This window comes from Pezoporus flaviventris, unplaced genomic scaffold, assembly GCF_033815535.1.
Source record: "Pezoporus flaviventris isolate CSIRO_AGI_PZ_B2104156 unplaced genomic scaffold, CSIRO_AGI_Pfla_v1 ptg000013l, whole genome shotgun sequence".
In the NCBI taxonomy this organism is placed as follows: Eukaryota; Metazoa; Chordata; class Aves; order Psittaciformes; family Psittacidae; genus Pezoporus; species Pezoporus flaviventris.
In genome coordinates, this window is record NW_026892561.1 from 36,711,986 (window position 1) to 36,729,784 (window position 17,799).

The 17,799-nt window shown below is 36.5% G+C and overlaps 1 protein-coding gene across 9 annotated transcripts in view; it reads right to left on the bottom strand.

The window, feature by feature from the left end:
* The window catches only part of ACAP2 (ArfGAP with coiled-coil, ankyrin repeat and PH domains 2), a 68,576-nt gene that overhangs the window by 23,824 nt on the left and 26,953 nt on the right, over positions 1–17,799 (bottom strand). For 5 of the 9 annotated variants that reach the window (XM_061452824.1, XM_061452820.1, XM_061452822.1 and 2 more), the window contains exons 7-11: positions 15,546–15,590; positions 14,692–14,787; positions 9,622–9,696; positions 8,256–8,267; positions 2,868–2,980 (exon numbers count right to left, since the gene is read on the bottom strand). In XM_061452824.1, the coding sequence (XP_061308808.1) occupies positions 2,868–2,980; positions 8,256–8,267; positions 9,622–9,696; positions 14,692–14,787; positions 15,546–15,590 (341 nt within the window). The remainder of the gene's footprint in view (positions 1–2,867; positions 2,981–8,255; positions 8,268–9,621; positions 9,697–14,691; positions 14,788–15,545; positions 15,591–17,799) is intronic. The other 4 variants (XM_061452821.1, XM_061452823.1, XM_061452826.1 and 1 more) reach the window with 1 other exon arrangement.

The window sequence follows — 17,799 nt, forward strand, 5'->3', positions numbered from 1 at the left end:
TTCAGCTCTTTCAAAACACAACATTGAAATGCAAACAGCTTGTGGTTTACTTTGTAACCTGTTCAAACACTATTTGTTTCTCAACTCAGTGTCATGCAGAACTATTCCAAGAACATGAAATTTGATGCAATAGCCCAAATAAGTTTCAAGTCTTGAGACAATGAAACCCAAGATGCCAGCTGATCCAGGAAGAAACTACATCATCCTAGAAAGAAACTAGCTTGGATTGAAAACAAACCAGGTCTTCATTTATTAGAACAGATTTGCCCCACTTCAATGGGCTGCATTACATGTTTTTGTTTTTAATTTCTCTCCCAGCAACCAGACTTCTCCCAAAATAATCCACTATGGTGTCCATAGATTCATTGACCAAGACATGGACGAAGAATCATAGAATGGTTAGGGCTGGAAAGCATCACAATTTTCTAATTTGTTAGCTAGAACCGTACTGATGTGCATCAAACCCAGACAAAAGTCATTGTAACATTTCCTTTTATCTTATGTTTTTAATGCTGGCAATTATATACTAATAGTGGTACTTGCAATGAATTCTGGTATCCTTAATTCTGTCTTAAGAGTACTTGAAAAGGCCTAGAACCATCAAAATACCAACTGATACCAACAGAGGAAAAAGACAAGCTATCATTTCCAACACAGGTTACTACTGACAGTGCAATAAGCAGTTAGCAAGGAAGATCAGTGCCATCATCTTTGGTTCAGAACATCAGGAAATTCCAGTATTTCTTTCTAGGCCAGTTTTGTTTCAGGTGGTTGATTTTCCACCCACTTCCCAAAAAGACAGGACATAAAATGAAGCAGCAAACTACCTATCCAGTAAGAACACTGAAAATATCTTGTCTGGCTTGGGGCTTTTCACTTCAGCTCTGAATTCCCTCACATAAAGTATGTAATTCTCTAAATGTTTCCTCCTTTGGTATGTCATTATAAATTTTTAAGCACAAAACAGTTTAATGCAATGACACAGTCCTTTCTTCTGCTCTGCCTTGTGATGGGAAAAACACTCACCTCTAATAGATGGTAAACTTTAATCGGTATTATCTCCCAGCAGCTGAAACTGCAATTGTACCTAAGCAAAGCATTCCATCACTGGAAAGAGGCAGCGGAATGTGGCAATGACCACTTCAGTGCCTACCATGTAGCAAGCAACTACAAATGTATCCAGAAATAAAACTAAGATAAAACCACATCTTTATTTTTAGTAAAATGGGGCTAGATTCAGAAATTAATATAAGTTGCCTTCATTAAGAATATCTCAAACATGTATTTTATGTATTATAATAGTAATTTCATAAGAATTAGAAATGGTTTGTGAATGTGAAATACAAAATTAAAATGACTGATTCAATTTCTAAACTGTGTTGATAGATAGCTATTCTCTGCCTAATTCTGAAGCATCCCACTAGCCTACTGCAGTTAGATAAATTATCAAGATTTTACATTTAAAAAAAAATTAAAGGTTTAGCTCGACTGAATACTCCTGCAACAAGCAGAAGAAAAAAACTATAAGCAAATAAAAATTATATAGTAAAAGTAGGTAACCTTGACTCATTACCGAGCTGTTTATCTTGGCTCTCTTAAATACTGTTTTTATATATGTTCAAACCCATAACTTAACCTGAAAGAATGCCACTGCAAATCTTAATTATGACTTTCCCATATTCATTTTGTGTCCATTCACACCAGGAACCTAGGAAGCATATCTCCCAGTTTTTTTCCTTTCACTGTCCTTTAATGCCCGGCAGATTTGTTTTTGGGAACTCTGAATTCTGCTTGGATGAAACTAACCTAGAAAGTACATTACAGATGGATAATCAGACCACAGGACCAGACTAGAAGTAGTCCAAAGCAAAATCCCTTATACTAGTTGCACATGACTTGGTAATACAGATACAGTCTTATTGACACCAGCGGCCCTTGTAACAGTCTATGGGTTTAACTGAAGCAAACCCAATCTGTCATAGACTTGTGGTGTTCTGAGATGCTCAATGAATTATAGAATAATTAAGATTGGAAGGGACCACATACCCAAATGCATATTCTGGCCTTTGAAACACAGCAAGTAGTTTAACAGAAGCACTGCTCTAAAAATTAGAGAGAATAAGATAGTAAAAAGACCTCTATTATCACAATAAATTAACTCTGAAATGCAAGAACTGTATCCAACTATACTGTAAATGCTTCAGCATATATATATTTCCTTGAAAAAAAGCTTATACCCTTGGAAGTACAAATGAAATCCTGTTCGGGGAGAAAAAGATGTAAATAATCATAAAATATACATTGTTAAAGGGACATGACTAACAATGTATTTTGAATTGCCAACTGGAGATTCAAAACTACTAAGCAGAATTCACCTCACAGAACAGGAATTGTAAAGGATAACAATTATGTGCTTATCTTTCAGGAGAAAGAACTTCAGTCTTTCACCAGGTTTCCCTGCTTCCAATGGCTATCTAACTTCCATTTTATTTGTCCTCTAATGCTTATTTTCCAAGCACAGAAATTTGCATTGCTTATTGCATACAATCATAAGGATTGCTCTGTTTTAATCTCAAAGTAAGGCCAAAATGCAATTACAGAGCCAGACTGTACACAAGACGACAAGGTTTCTACACATAGGACTTCTCCAGATTAAAGATAACACTTAAAAATGCTTGCAAACAACTAGGACATAGAAGAAGGGAAAAACATTTTTGAAGTATAATCTCTACATTAATTAACAGAGTCATCCAAGTGTTCTGTCAAAACTGCGAAATCAGTGAGTGGCATAGGTCATAGTCAGACCAGAACTTAACTTAACAAGCAGTATCTTAACAAACTAGTAAATAGAGGTTCTGAATAATTACCTGTTCCAAGTCTTGAAGGCATTGCTGGCTCGCTTAAATAGATAGCCTTCCATAACAATACCATTGGCTGCATCTACATTGTATTCTAGTTTAGTATCATCACTGGAATAATCCTAGTACAAAGGAACAAGACAAGAAAGAGACATTGCAGTTTCAAATGAAAATTCCAACTATGGACAGTATTAGTGTCAAAAACAGTAAACACCTAGGAACAATGTTTTGCTTGCAACACTCATTAGTCAAGCTACGGTTCTAAGCCCCAGCATTTGTTTTTAAAGCATTTTTAGGAGATCAGAATGGTGAAGATTTTTACTTTACCTGCACACAAGGGGAATTTCTTGCTCAGGTATGGTGACCTCTATAGCCAAGTAGAGGGCAAATATTACTGACAGAGCCCCTGATGCTTCAACTGTCTGCTCAAATGGTCTCACATATATTCCAAAGAAAGGGAAAAGTAAGGTAGAGGAAAGCAAGCAATGGGAGTTAGGAGTCAAAACTGAAAAGCAATTGCAGACAACTGTATGGAACCAGTCATGCTTTAGCATTTTCTTCAGTTCTGTGATCTTGAGAAGTGAGCCAGATTGGAACTTAGAAAATAAGTAATCAAATAAAGACGATGCTATCAGTTATCTCTAAATTAAAGTGGTCAGGGTGTTGACAATGACAACAAGAACTTAGCAGTAATTTTTTTTTAATGATCTTTGATAAAAATATGAACCTAGAAGTAAGGCAAGGGAATACACGCATCCATCAATCTAGTAACAATAACATCTAATAACAGTTAATAATGTATGTGGTGATTATTTGCTTTCCTATTGTCTGAAACAGCATGGACTCTTCCTGGGTTGCTACAGAGCTCAGGTATTCAGCGAGAGGGAGGCTAACACCTACTAGGGGTGCATGCAAAATCCACATGGATATCATTTATCATAAGCTATGTCCAGAGATCAAAATAATATTATAACAAATATTTTATTTTATATTACATAATTATATTATATAGTATTATAATAAACATGTTATTATTTAATTTCACTGTTAGTAAAATATACCCTTAAGGCAAACTAACAGTATATGGCTTCTTCCCATTAATTAGGGCAGAATAGACAAATCACTGAAAATTAAGTTTCAGAACAAAAAACCAAAAAAGACAAAACAAAACAACCACCAACCCCAAACCCCACCAGGTTAAATACAGGACACTTCACAATGTTACTGTGTCACACTCAGGTGTTTTTTTGTAAATTGAAATATTAGCTCTGCATGAAAAGTAAATCTGCATTTTGTACCTTGCTTTTTAGAAATTTGTCTACAGTAGAGGAAAAAAAGCTATACTAAAAAAAATAAAAGTTTCAAAACCAATGCATTAACCCTATGTAATAGTCCAACACCCCCCCCCCCCCCCCAACTTTTCTTCTACACACGGCATATACTCTTATACATGCAGACAGCTTGGTCCTGTCCAAGGTTAATTAAACAAGACAGCAAAGTGGTTACAAATATCAAAACAGCCTTTTACACTCCCAGGCCAGCACGGCACCAAACTCCATAAATCTACAGCGTTTTCATCCATTACCAATATCTGAGCAGACTAACTAAATTTGAAATGTTAAACCTAGATTTTTATTAATTCAGAGGCTGAAGATCAATGCAAAAGTAAGAGTTCCAAAACAAAACATACTACAGTATCACTGCCATGTAGTGATCTGAATGAACATACAGGCTGCAAATAAAAGCTTCTCAAAAAACACAGATTTGTGGATTTACTATTCAGTATTTAATAACTTTTTCTGCCTGTTTTCTAGATCAGAACATGCTGAACATTAAAGACTTCATGTAAGCACAAACAGCCATATATTACAGTGCAATTTTAACTTAAGTATTTCACAAACATGAAAGTGTTAAAAGTCCTGTTTTTTTCCTTCCCCTCTCAAAAAAAGAAGGGGGGAACCCCTATAAGCACAGACTTGGACATGCCGATGTCACATTCCCTCCCTCCCCCAAAACCTGGTAAATTAACTTACCAGCTCCCAAACATAATGAAACCTGCTAAAGATTTGCATCTTCCTGCCTCAGTGATGCCTGCAACTCCTTGTCTAGTGAAGACACCTTACATTCCCTCAGCCTTTTCTGTCCAAACTACCATGTAATCACATTTTCCTCCTGGTTTGGAGAACTGCTGCAGAAAACCTGTGTTTTTCCAGTGTATCCAGATTCACACTTTGAAGACATACACAATGATGACAGAAAAACTCCTTTGGATCATTTATCACACTACGCTCTCAGTCCAAATTGTCTAAAATACTGAGTCTTTCTCATGAAGTACACTCAGTGTCATTTTTAATGGCTCCCCTAATTGACTTCCACCTTTATACAGCAGATAAAGACACAAGAGTATACAGACAGATGTTTAATATTTTCCTAACTATACACAGCAGACTGCCAAATGGGGGTGGGGGTGATAAAACCTCCATATATTGATAAAGTGGTGGTCAGGAAAAAGACAAACTAAAAAAAGAAACAAACAACCCCACACTTAATTTCAGTTAAAAGGATAAAACTAGAAAAAGGAAGTAGATAAGCAGTCTCTGCTATTTTATAATTAAAGAGTAGGAGAAAACCAGTCATATTATAGTTTATTTTTATCTTGGCACATGGAAAAGTTTAGTGAATCGTGAAAAATAATCAGGGGGTGGAGAAAAATACATCCATATCTTTCCAGTATCCTGCATAAGAGAATCACATGTTAATAAACCCAGTCACTTTATGTGATTCAGAAATTCATATTCCTTAAGCAAAAACTCATGATAAAGACCAAATTTTAAACATTTATTTACTAATTAGATTTCAGTTAGGAGTAAAGTATATTTCACCTAATCAGAGCTAAGAAAATTAAGCCAGTATTATTAAAGTTACACTGAAATGCTATACTGCACATTTCATTCAGATCTGAAGGAAGGAATATCTATGGCTTCTGTTCTGACAGTTGGTTGCCCAGCTACTGGAAAAGAAACATGTAGAAGTGGGCTATGTAAGCGAAGCAGACAGCATGCTTTCATGCCTGGTGTTTTCTTCTTTGAATGTCCATGAGGCATAGCAAACTAGCTGGCAATGGAAAAACAACTTTCACTTCCACAATTAATACTAATCTGATGGGTCACAGAATACTTACGAGTCTTGATGGTCTTTTAGTGAATACATTTTCATAGAAACTTATAAATTTATCACATATATTGGATTAATTTCATAGCTTGCACGTTTTCTGCTTCTCTACATATAATTTTCTTGTTACCAAAACATAAGCCCTAGTACTTTTTCAGCAGCAGCAGTTTTCAATTTACTTTCAATATGAGGGTTGCTAGAAAGTCATGAAAGCTATTCAAGCCATTTTTCCAGTAAATCTTAGGGACTGTATCAGCATTTTAATATTGAAAATATATTCAATATGGGTTTTATTTTAGAGAAACAGATTGTTTTAAGTTTTTAAAAGGCAGTAAATGGGGGTGCATAAGTACCATATAAAACACTACTCTGTAAAGTTACTCCAGCACATACTAAATAGAAGACACTGTGTGATTCTCTCATTTAGAAAGTTGCTTCCATTTCCTTCCCATCAGCAAAAGAATGTCATGCTTAAGTCAAAAGTCCCTTGAGAAAGGGCTTAAAACAACAACACACACAAGTAACAACACTTACATTCCAAGATGAAGTGAAAGAAAGCGAGATAGTGACGGAGTATACATGCCACTTGAAATACTGGCACATCCTTGCTTTTTGAGACAGGATTTAGTTTGCATTACTTCTCAACAGCAGCTCTGATTTATGCCTGCTTGCTGACTGCAGTAGCATCTGGTTTCCTATCACCTTGCTTATTCAAGATGTTAAAAATTTTCACATCACTCTCACTCCAGCTGTTTCCTGAGCAGCTCTTTGGAAGTAGAATATTTTTCTTTTAATGACAAAGGGATTTGAATACAATAAAAACTATTTCAAGTTCAATGCAAACATTTTTCCTGTTTCATTTCCCTCATTTTAGAAATATCAGCTTTGTCCCCAAACCAAAAGCCATAATGCTGTTTACACGTTCAACTGATTTTTAAATTATTTCTTAATTCAACATGTTACTACAGCAATGGGGTGCAAACTGCTCAGAAAACAAAAGTCTTAAGTGATATTGACACTCTGACCACTGTGACACCACTCTAGATACAAATCTTTCCCTATGAAAATACATGGCAAAACATTCCCGGAATGATCATGACATTTCTAGATTAATTCATAGTATGTGTTGCTCCAGATTAATACAGAAAAATATAATTTCTTACAATAAAAAGTCTCCTGCATATTTTCTGAGTAAATAAGACCACAAAAGTTAAACAAAAAAATGAGACATCAATTCTCTGAAAATTGAAATCAGACTATAGTGGTGACCAAGCCCTTCCACGGCTTTTGCATTAGCTTCTCAGACCACAACCTAATTAAACAGGATGATGATTATAAAGAAAAGTGAGATGAGTTAATTAGTGCAACTATTCTGCATGCATATGCACATATATGCAAACACAGGTAGTGTGTGGGCAGGTGTGTGCACATGTGCACTTACCTAAACATTTCAGAAAAGGAACTGTTCTTTATCCACACAATGAAGAAAAGGCATCATTCTGAAGCATTAGATTAAAACTTCAGTATATTAAATGCATATATACCTCATGGAATATTTAAGACAAGAAGCAGAAGTTTCAGTAGTTATAAAACATAAAAGGATTTGGCACTGGGAGATTTGGGAATATATGCCTAAGAGGCAGCCCAGTGGAAAGCAACATGACAAGCCATGAGAACAAGGTTGCTATCCTGGTCAGGTTGACCAGATGACAAATAGAGAACAAGATCCAAGGTCTAAAGCAGTTCAAGATTCTGAAATCCTGATGAGCTGGAAGCAAGCTTGGTGGTAAGGTTGGGAAAAGCAGGTAGAAAGAGACAAAAAAACAGACAACATGATCTGAATAAGAAACAAAGAAAATTATTTGACAAGATGTAAGAGGAACCTGCAGTAAACCATGCCCTCCAAAGCCCAGATACATTCATCTAGGCATTGTCATCACAAAAACGCATCAGTGACTTCACTGATAAGGACAGGAGACAACATACATAACTTGAAACACAGAACTTTAGAGGACAACATATAATACAATCTGACTGCCCTGATTATATTTTAGAGAGTGTAAAATTGTCATTCACTTAAAATAAGGAACAAAATAGAAATAACCTCTGTGACTACAATTTGTACTAGAAAGCAAGAATATTTGTACTATGCAAAAGATAGAATTTAATTAGTTTCATGAAGCTTAAAAGTTTCAATAACCATTGATACTATTAGGAATATTTTACCTGTAAAGCAGCCTTAAGCAGCATTTGAAGAAAAAACAAAGACTGTAAACAGCACTGGCAACAGCAATTACCATAATTCACAGTAATATGTCATTATTTCTATGGGCAATTAAAAGAAAATTGAGCATAACTTACACCCTTCACCAAGCACTGTTGTTCTGTTAACACTAAAATCCTCAACTACTGCCCACCCCTGAAACACGGCCTATTCAACCCAAATTAAAATTTGAACATCAGTGTTAATTCTCCAGTTCCATCTCTTTCCTATTTTCCTTCTTTCTTCCCATTCCTCACCTGCAGTTACTTTCTGTCTGCCCCCAAACAGAGCACATCAGCACTGCCCTAAAATCCATCATCATGCCTGCTCAATTTCACAGCAATCCTAATGCTTCCCACCAACTCCAGGAGGCATGATGGGATGAAGCAACAAACCCATTTTTAGCAACCAAAAGCATTACCTTTTCCCATCAGTATTAATATTGATTCTTACTAAAGCTACCTAAATTATAGTCTTAACAAGTTCTCATTCCTGAATTTACTGATCAGATTTAATTTACATTAGGCTTTTTTTTTTATGTCACCTGAATGGATACAGAATGTATTTGATTGAGAGTAAGAAGTGTTGCATTACCTTTAAACTGGTATCTAATCCCTTTCAAAACTACCTGCAGTATTATCTCACTACCAGAGAGTTCAGTGGAAATATTTTTAACTTCTAGCATTATACCTGCAAAACCAATACTAACCTAGAGCTTCTGAAACATCCAAACAACAGAAATCATTCCCCCGCATCCCAGTATGGATTACCTAAATTGTTCTCAACAAGCAAAAATATTGCACATACAAATCTTCTCAAAACAGCAATTTATTGTTATCACTTTTTTGTACACAATTGAACACCGTACATTAGACAGCCTTTATGAAAGTTTACTTTTGCTCTTTCTATGCAACAACAGCTGCCACACTACCTCAAAGTGCTGCATTCTTATTTGGCACAGTCCAGAAAGCAATACATGACTGAAGGACTGTGCAGTATAAACATCTCTTCTACAGACACACTGGAGGGAAAACCAACAACCTTTATAACTAAATTCCTATTACAGCTTAGATTGAATAAAGAGTTCTATTGAAATGTTAGAGTCCCAGCATTCAAATACACTGTTGTATATATGCTTCATAACTAAACAATCTTCTGTAATACAAAATTAGTATCTGCAATCCAATCCTAAGCTTAATGATGCATAAGTCTCTTTCTCTGCACTAAAGATACCATCCCTCAGAGTACTGATGCAAAGATGCACTGCTGGGAAGAAATGCTAGAGACAAAAATGTGTGTGCAGTCTGCCTTTTACATTCTCTCAAGTACCTTTTGTTGAATAGTGGAGTGCTTTTGCTCCATATCTCTCTTCTCCTTTGCAGCATCTACAGCCAACTGATCCAGCTGTAAAGAGAAACAGAAAATTGTATCTTTAGATATGAAGAGAAATTTGGCTCAGTAGATTTCATAACACTGACAAAAAAAGAACACATTATGTCTAGACACTGCATGACTTTTATTTGCATAGTATAATTACTTCTCTGGTCAGAAAGTGTTTACCTTGAATAACCACTGAAGCCTTGTTTAACAACGCACTGTACTACCATCCTGAATTAAACTCTATGAAAGGTATACATTTCTTGTAAGCCTTAGAAGAAATGTTTCAAAGAACAGCATGGTGCCAAGCATATGCGACTCTATACCGCATTGGTGCTCAGACTCTGAGGAGAATGACTCATGCTTTAGCTGCTCTGGCTGGCTGGCCTATGCAGCAGCGCTGGCATTAGCAGCAAAAACTAGAGGGAGCAAATGCTAGTGATTTTTCTCCTCCACAAAGTGGAGGGATGGCCCCAACCAGCCTTTTGTACTAATAGTTTTGATCAGGTCACCAGCAGCACTTGAGTAAGTCTCCTTGAAAACTTAGGTACAGCCATTCAAACTTGTTTCTAATTTCAGAAGAAACTGTAATATGATTTTGCACAGGAGACTGTCACCACAAAGAGGGTTTCAGTTAGCATCCTTACAAAGTCTGTGATGACTGAGGAAAACCCCACCCCACTACCAAAAACTTGCTGTGAGCTTGTCTATAGCACTACCATATAAACTTTTTCCTTTTAATACCAGAAGGGGAAAAAAAAAACACAGCAGGAAATTTAAGATATCCCATAAGAAAGTTGCATTTGGATTTTTTTGTGGTTGTTCTGTTTAGGGTTGGTTTGTTTCATTTTGGTGTGGTTTGTATTTTGGTTTGGGTTTTTGGGGGGAGGGGATGTTTTTTGTTTGGTTGATTTTGTAGGTATTATTGTTTCTGGTTGGTTGGGTTTTGGGTTTGTTTTTTTTCAGACTTTGATGTTTAAATCAGAAATATGGTGAAGTGAAGGAGCAGACGCTGCTCAAATGACCAGCAATCCTTGTACTTATGTGACATGCTGCGACATCAGATGAACTCCTCCTTATCCAGCCTGTAATACAAGACTGCCATTAACTCCAGTCACTGCATCTTACTGAATTAACAATGTAGATGCAATCCTTAACACAGCAGTACCGCCTGAAGTTTTACACCTGTGGGACAGACCTTGCCCCACTCCAGGCCTAGAACAAGTAAACGAGGAACAGCACAACAGCAGCTTTCCAGCTGAAGTGAGTCACGTGGCAGAGGGCACAGCATGACTAACAGAACCTCTAATTCACGCACACAAATAGCACCGCCTCCACCCACTCTCACAACCACAAGTGAGAACCCCTGCCAACTCTGGTCATTTTCCTGTGTTGAACTTCTCCTGCTTGAAATCACAGAACAGAATCACAGAATATCTTGAGTTGGAAGGGACCCACATGAATCATCGAGTCCAAATCCCTGCTCCTCACAGGACTACCTAAAATTAAACCATGTGACTAAGAGCATTGTAAATACACTCCATGAACTCTAATGGGCAATGATACCTATGAGACTAAAAAGGGACAATGACTGACTCTTACACCCTTGTGCTAGACAGTCTCTAACAATTATGGAGCCATCAGACAGCCAGGATATCTGGATCTAATTCCATATTCTGTCACTTCTCTTAACTCCTCTCTCTCTGATTTCTTCTCCACTAAAATGGCCATTACCAGCACTTTTACACCTTACAAATATTTGTGAACACAGACATGTTAAAGACTGAAGTGTCCAGGCATCATATTTATGCAGCTACATGACTCCAAAATTATAGATGAGCCTCTAAAACAGGCTGTGCTACCACTGTAATCAAAGACAGTTTTGCACCAAGAACCCTGGGAAACCCACTCTTTTGTGATAAAGGTGAGAACTAGCCTGAGGACTGCTCAAGACTTTATAGGAATCAAGTTTCTTACTAAAACCTCAGAGTCAGGAATCTGCACATGGCCTCCAAGAAATTCTTTCCCCTACCTTGCTAGATCAAACAAGACTGCCAAGTTCAGATTAGGGTAATGACTTCTAAGTTATCTTAAACAAAAGCGTTTGAGGGTACATATACCACAGCATAAGTGCCAAAATAATGTTCTTAACAGCAGTTCACTTCATCATTTACTTTTGCTATCAAGACAGCATTGTATCATCCCAGTTTTCAAGCTCAGACCAGAATTTCCTCTTCTGAAGTGACCAGCACATCAACTGCCTTAAACAAAAATGACCAACAGCATGCAGCTGTCAAGAGCTTTGGCCAATCAGATAACTGAGCAGTCGAAATCCCTGTCATTATACCACTACTTAATCGTCTCCAAAAACCAGGGTTTTTTTTTCACAATACTGCATTTACTGATATATCATAGATTCATGGAATGTCTTGGGTTCATCCAGTTCTAGACCCTTCCACAGGCAGCGACACCTTACACTAGATCAGGCTGCACCAAGCCCCATCCAACCTGGCTTTGAACACTGCCAGGGATGGGGCAGCCACAACTTCTCTGGGCAACCTGTGCCAGTGCCTCAACACTCTCACGGTAAGGAATTTCTTCCTAATGTCTAATCTACATCTTCCATCTCTCAGTTTAAAGCCATTTCTCCTTGTCCTATCACTACGTGCTCTTGTAAATGTAATATTTTTTATAAACATATAGTGCTGTAAGTGGTATTCTGTAAAGAACTAAATCACACATAGTTTGTCTGTTTAGCAAATGTTTAGCTTTTTGAATAGACATCTTGGAATGAAGATTCAAGTAAGTTTTCTTTTTAAACTAACACATTTCACATGAAAAATACCAAATACTGTAGTTTCCATGCAAAAGCTTGTATTACATTTGTGCACCATTGAAGATTCCCCTACAATGATCTGATTCACAAGTAATCCTACCCTGACCTAAAATACCCAGAAAGCAGAAATTGCTCAATCCTATTTCATCATATAAACCAGTTACTTTGAAAATGCAAACCAGAAGAGCTACAAAATAACTATCCTCTTTAAAATCACTTCAATTTTAATGTCTTGGGTGCTGTTAAACCTTGTAATTAAGATCACCCACAAAATTTACCTGTGAATGAAAACTCACCAGCAGAAACAATATAACCGTATTTTCAGAAAAATCTAGCAAATCCCTGTTTTATATCACAACATACCTTCTCTCTGACCAGTTAAAGACAGAGGCTTCAACCAGTGCAAACTGCAAAGCCATTCATTAACTGTTAAACTTCCATAAGCTATTTACAAGTCTGTTTCTGTCATGAAAAATTCCAATCCTTAAATGTCAAGGTCTGCCACAAAAGAGTACTTCAGCAAGGTGTACAACTCCAGGGTCTTTAGTCTACCTTTGTTCCAATTGTAATATATTTTAAACATTCTCAGTTCTGGATTTTCTAAATTTAACTCCTTCAGTTGCTATGATACCAGCACCAAGATGTGTTACACAATGCTCCTTACCAGATCAAGGAAAAGGATGCCCAGCCACTTGAAAATAACCTTTTGTTCCTTGCTTAAATAATTTCAATTAAATGAAAACATTAAAGTGTAGCTGGTAGCATAAACCACTACCAGCTCCATAGGTTTTGTCTGCTTTCCCCATCCCCTCCTCTGCAGAGGTACAGGACACGCATTCTCTACCATCAAAACACTACAGTTCAAGAATTACAACCCAAAAGGGAAGGATGTGAATGAACAAAAGTCATAACTAAGGACAGTCGTGAGCACCTGAACCTTTCTAGTGTCACTATTGCACCAAACACAGAGGTCTGTAGCTGTACAGTCACTTCCCTTCTTGATGGCAGTGCCAGCTCAAGCAGCCTATCTCTCTTCTCAACTCAAACACTTGCCACATGCATACACACACACAAGCACACACCTCCCTGACGTGTATTTGTACAACTAATTAAGACCCACAGTAACTTGACTGGGGACTAGTCTAGCAGAAAAATAACTATTTAAACATTTGATTGTTGGAGTTATTTCCTACAATTCCCGATCTGCTTCACTGCACAGACACAGTAGAAGATTGAGGGGCACAGATGACAACAGCACTGTGGCAGGAATAACCAGCTCAGAACAATGTCATTTCTTAGATATTCAACGACACATATACTTTAGATGAATGCAAATAAACAGTTGCTGTCATTTATTTCCTTTTGTTTCTGGAGATAGAATTTGGGTTGGCTTTGTTTTGTGCATCAGGTTCAGAAGAGGCAAAAAGAGGGCTTTGCATCAGTGCAGCTGTTGCAAGCCCTTGGACAGAGGAAAAAGGGGGGGGGGGATGTTGCACAAGTATTTCCAGGTCTATTCAACTTGCAGTGAAAACAAGTCAAGACACCACTGAGTCTTCTTCCTACACCACAGACAGATCTTCAGTTGAATACTGCAAGCTCTTATTCTATTTTGCATAACCATTTTCCATGTCTCCCGTGTGCAGTTGGCTGTGGTCCAACCTTTTTATGAGTCTGTCACTGAACACCCAAAAGCTGAAACTGTGTGTTCTTAAAACAACAAAACTGGGCAAGAAGGACTCTGCACTAGTTATTAAAATCAGATTTCTGGTTTATGGTCTAAGCTGCTAACATCAATTTTTTTTTGTCATATTGCCTAATTTATACAGTAAATAATGTATACAATTAGAAGGAAAAAACCTAATCTGCTCCTTATCATTAAATATATTTACAACATGTCATATACAAAGCTTTTTAAAATAAAATAATCCAATGTCCTGAATAGAGTTCCTCAAAATCGCACTACATGGCTATGTTAAATATGTACTACCTAAACACAGAATTTTAGAAAACAACTTTCAGTTTATAACTACATTCATTTAAACCACAATGTATTTTTAATGCTTTGCCTTTATTACACCACAGGCCCCTTTTTGTGGAACAGATCTACAATGTACCTGATATATACTAATATATCAAATTTTCATCCAGTCCAGCTTACAATTATGGATTTTAAAGTAGTTTGTTACCTGTGCACCAAGATCTTTCATGTAAGGCTCAAGTTCACTAAAAAGATCGTAGCCTTGATGGAAAAAAGCCAGATGGGCATACATAAATGATAACATCTAGAAAGAAAAAAGGTATGTTTTTTAAAAGGATAAATGTTTATAAACTATCACATAAATATATCGCTTAACTAGTCCACATGAACAAACTTAAAATACAGTTCCAAGCTTAATTTCTGCTTTCTTGTATCCTGGCAATTTTATCTCAACATCTCACAGAGCTTCTAATGATGTAAATAAACATGCAAGGAACCAAGCCAAAAATCTCAAAAGTTAGTTAACAGGACTAACCCCATTATCAAAACAAATCTACTTAAGGGCAGAAAATTACTTCTAATTTGGGTCCCCTGAAACTGTAATCATCTCCTGTTTAACTAGAGAAGGGCTACAGAATGTATTTACTAATGATCCAAAGCCAAAGCCCTTATGAACATAAAGAAATACCCTTCTTGTAGAAAGAGCTGAATCCATATTCAAATAGATTCTAAGTATTACTTATTGTTTATAAATGAATATAGCAGACCTAAACAGCAGAATTCTTGGCAAAGTTTGATTTTAACCATGGAACACATACCAAAGAGTCCACAGCAGTGAAAACCTTAAAGTGTTCAAATTTGAACCAAAAGGATTGCCAAGAACAATTAAGCATGAATGCCCACTTACAGTAAAGGCTAAACTGATAGTCACCAAAGGGCCAAACGTATTGATAATGTTTTGACAGGTCAAAGAACTAGCTTTTTAATATACTGCTTTTAACCACATTTTTCGTTTCAGATGTATTTAAATATTTTCTATACAGAAAATAAACTTTATCTTACCGATTTCAAGATTTCTGCTCTCCTTTTAGACTGAAGAACATTGATCTGGGAAAAAAACAACAAAACAAAATTTAAAAAAGAAAAAAAAAGCAAACAAGCAACTTACTTCATTCTACTTTCCCCATAGAAAGTAAACTTCAAATTACTTCCAAATAATCATATCAAAGCTTAGAACACTGAAAGAGCATACCTCCACATCAGACTGCACAAAACATGTTTAGAAGATGCATGCTAGTTTTGTCATGATATTAAATTGATGCAATCAGAAAAAACTTGCAAAGCTAGAATTTCACAGCAGTAGTCACAACTTTCATATATTAGAAGGGAAAATAAAAGACACCACATGCTAGCTAGAAGTAATATAACACACCTTTCAAGAGATTGAATTCAACATGTTTGAAATATCCTTTCTGACAGTATGAGCTAACCCAGCCCCCAACTTCTTAAAGAAGCTGCACTCCACACACTGCAGTCTCCTGACAAGGGAGAAAAAAGGACAGGGCCATGTTTATTTTTCCCTATGCTGACATTGTCTAAAGTGTCCCAGAACTGGGATATAACCCCAACCTCTGAAACAAGCAAGAACATGCTAGCTTCAGTAAGTAACTTCTCATATATACCTGCACTTTTAAGCTAACTGAAGTCACTGATCAATAGTTTTGCCTTAGAACTTGAAGAATTTCACATTCTATAGAAAAAAAGTGATATAGTGATATTTTACATTCAGCTAGTCCCTCTATCCTTTTTGGTCCCTAATCTTTAAGGCTGCCATCCAGAACTACAGATTTCACTTTAAAGCCCCATTTAGCAGAAACATACAGAGGTGTTAAATTACAACACCATGCATCAATTTAAAATTCCAGCGAAAGAAGTAAACTTGCTGAAGCTCTAATCAAAACCAGATTGTATTTCAAAATGGTCAGTAATTTTGGAAAACCCTCTGCAGCAAAAATAATTAAGATCTGTTTGCATAGAACAAACCTTCAACTTGCAAGGCAAAAAAAATGTTGAAATAAAGTTAATGCAAAGGTTCTGAAATACAGTTTAAAGCCAATATAACTACAAAGAAACCAGAGCTGTGGAACCACTGTTTGAGAAGAGTCACCCAAGCAGAAAGAATTCCTAAAGCTGAATTCATTTTAGCCTGTATTAATTAAGAGATGATGAAACTTTTCCTTGTTATTTTAAATGCATCTTTATCACAGGAACTGCTCATACTTTAATATACGAATTCTAGGAGGCAAACAATTTGCAGTCCAATGCATACACAAGGAACTGTCCCAAAGTAATGACTAACAGCTTTCCCCCCCCTACTATTTGATGTTAGCACAAATAATTAAGTGGTACATAATTCCCATGACTTTTTAAACATCAGAATGAACTTTGTCCTTAGTGCACGAAAGGCAGGAGTGCAGTGTTGACCACTGACCACCATATCTGTGCACTTGCCTGGGCTGATCCAATCAATTCTGCTTCACTTTACAGGTAATACATGTAATTTAAAGAACAGTTAACTAAGCGTTAAGTAACTGACTGTCGCAAATCAAGATGATAAAGTCCAATATAAAACCAACATAATTTTAAAGGGTTGTTCTGTGCTTGATCATAGGAGAAGCCAAGACCCTTTCAGGAGCCCCAAACTCCTCATACCATCCGAGTTGCAATAACCCTGTTTTGCTGTAGTTGTGGGAAACTGTGAAAGAGATGAATGATAACTATCAACAGAAAATATGTTAGTATTTCACAGGATTCAAAGTAGTAGGACAAAGAACACCTTCAACACCCTAGGAGATGTGCACTAAAAAGCAAAGGAGTAGCTACATTCTTGATTTCACCTATGGCACAGTGTCAGACTCCGACGCTTCTAGACAAGTAGGATTTGTTAAATAAAACCCAATGCAAGCAGCTGAAAATGTAGTAGTAACCAACACCCTAAATCAGAATTATTCATGTAATTCATATTTCCTAGGCTAGGTTATATTTTTAAATTCAAAGATATAAGGAACTACAGCATAGCCAATCATAAATACTTTAGGTAAGTATCAAGCAAAACCTGCTTTTTCACAAATAATGTTCAAGTTGAAAAATAAATTGTCATTACAGCAATGAATAACGAAGCACTAAACAATAAGAATGCATCATGTAAATTAATTTTGCTTAGATTTTATTCAAAAGAGAAATTACTTGCAAAGTTACTCCTTTTTCACTTAAATCCCCATAGCTTCCAAGAAGCTTACAGCAAGAACTTCTAAAT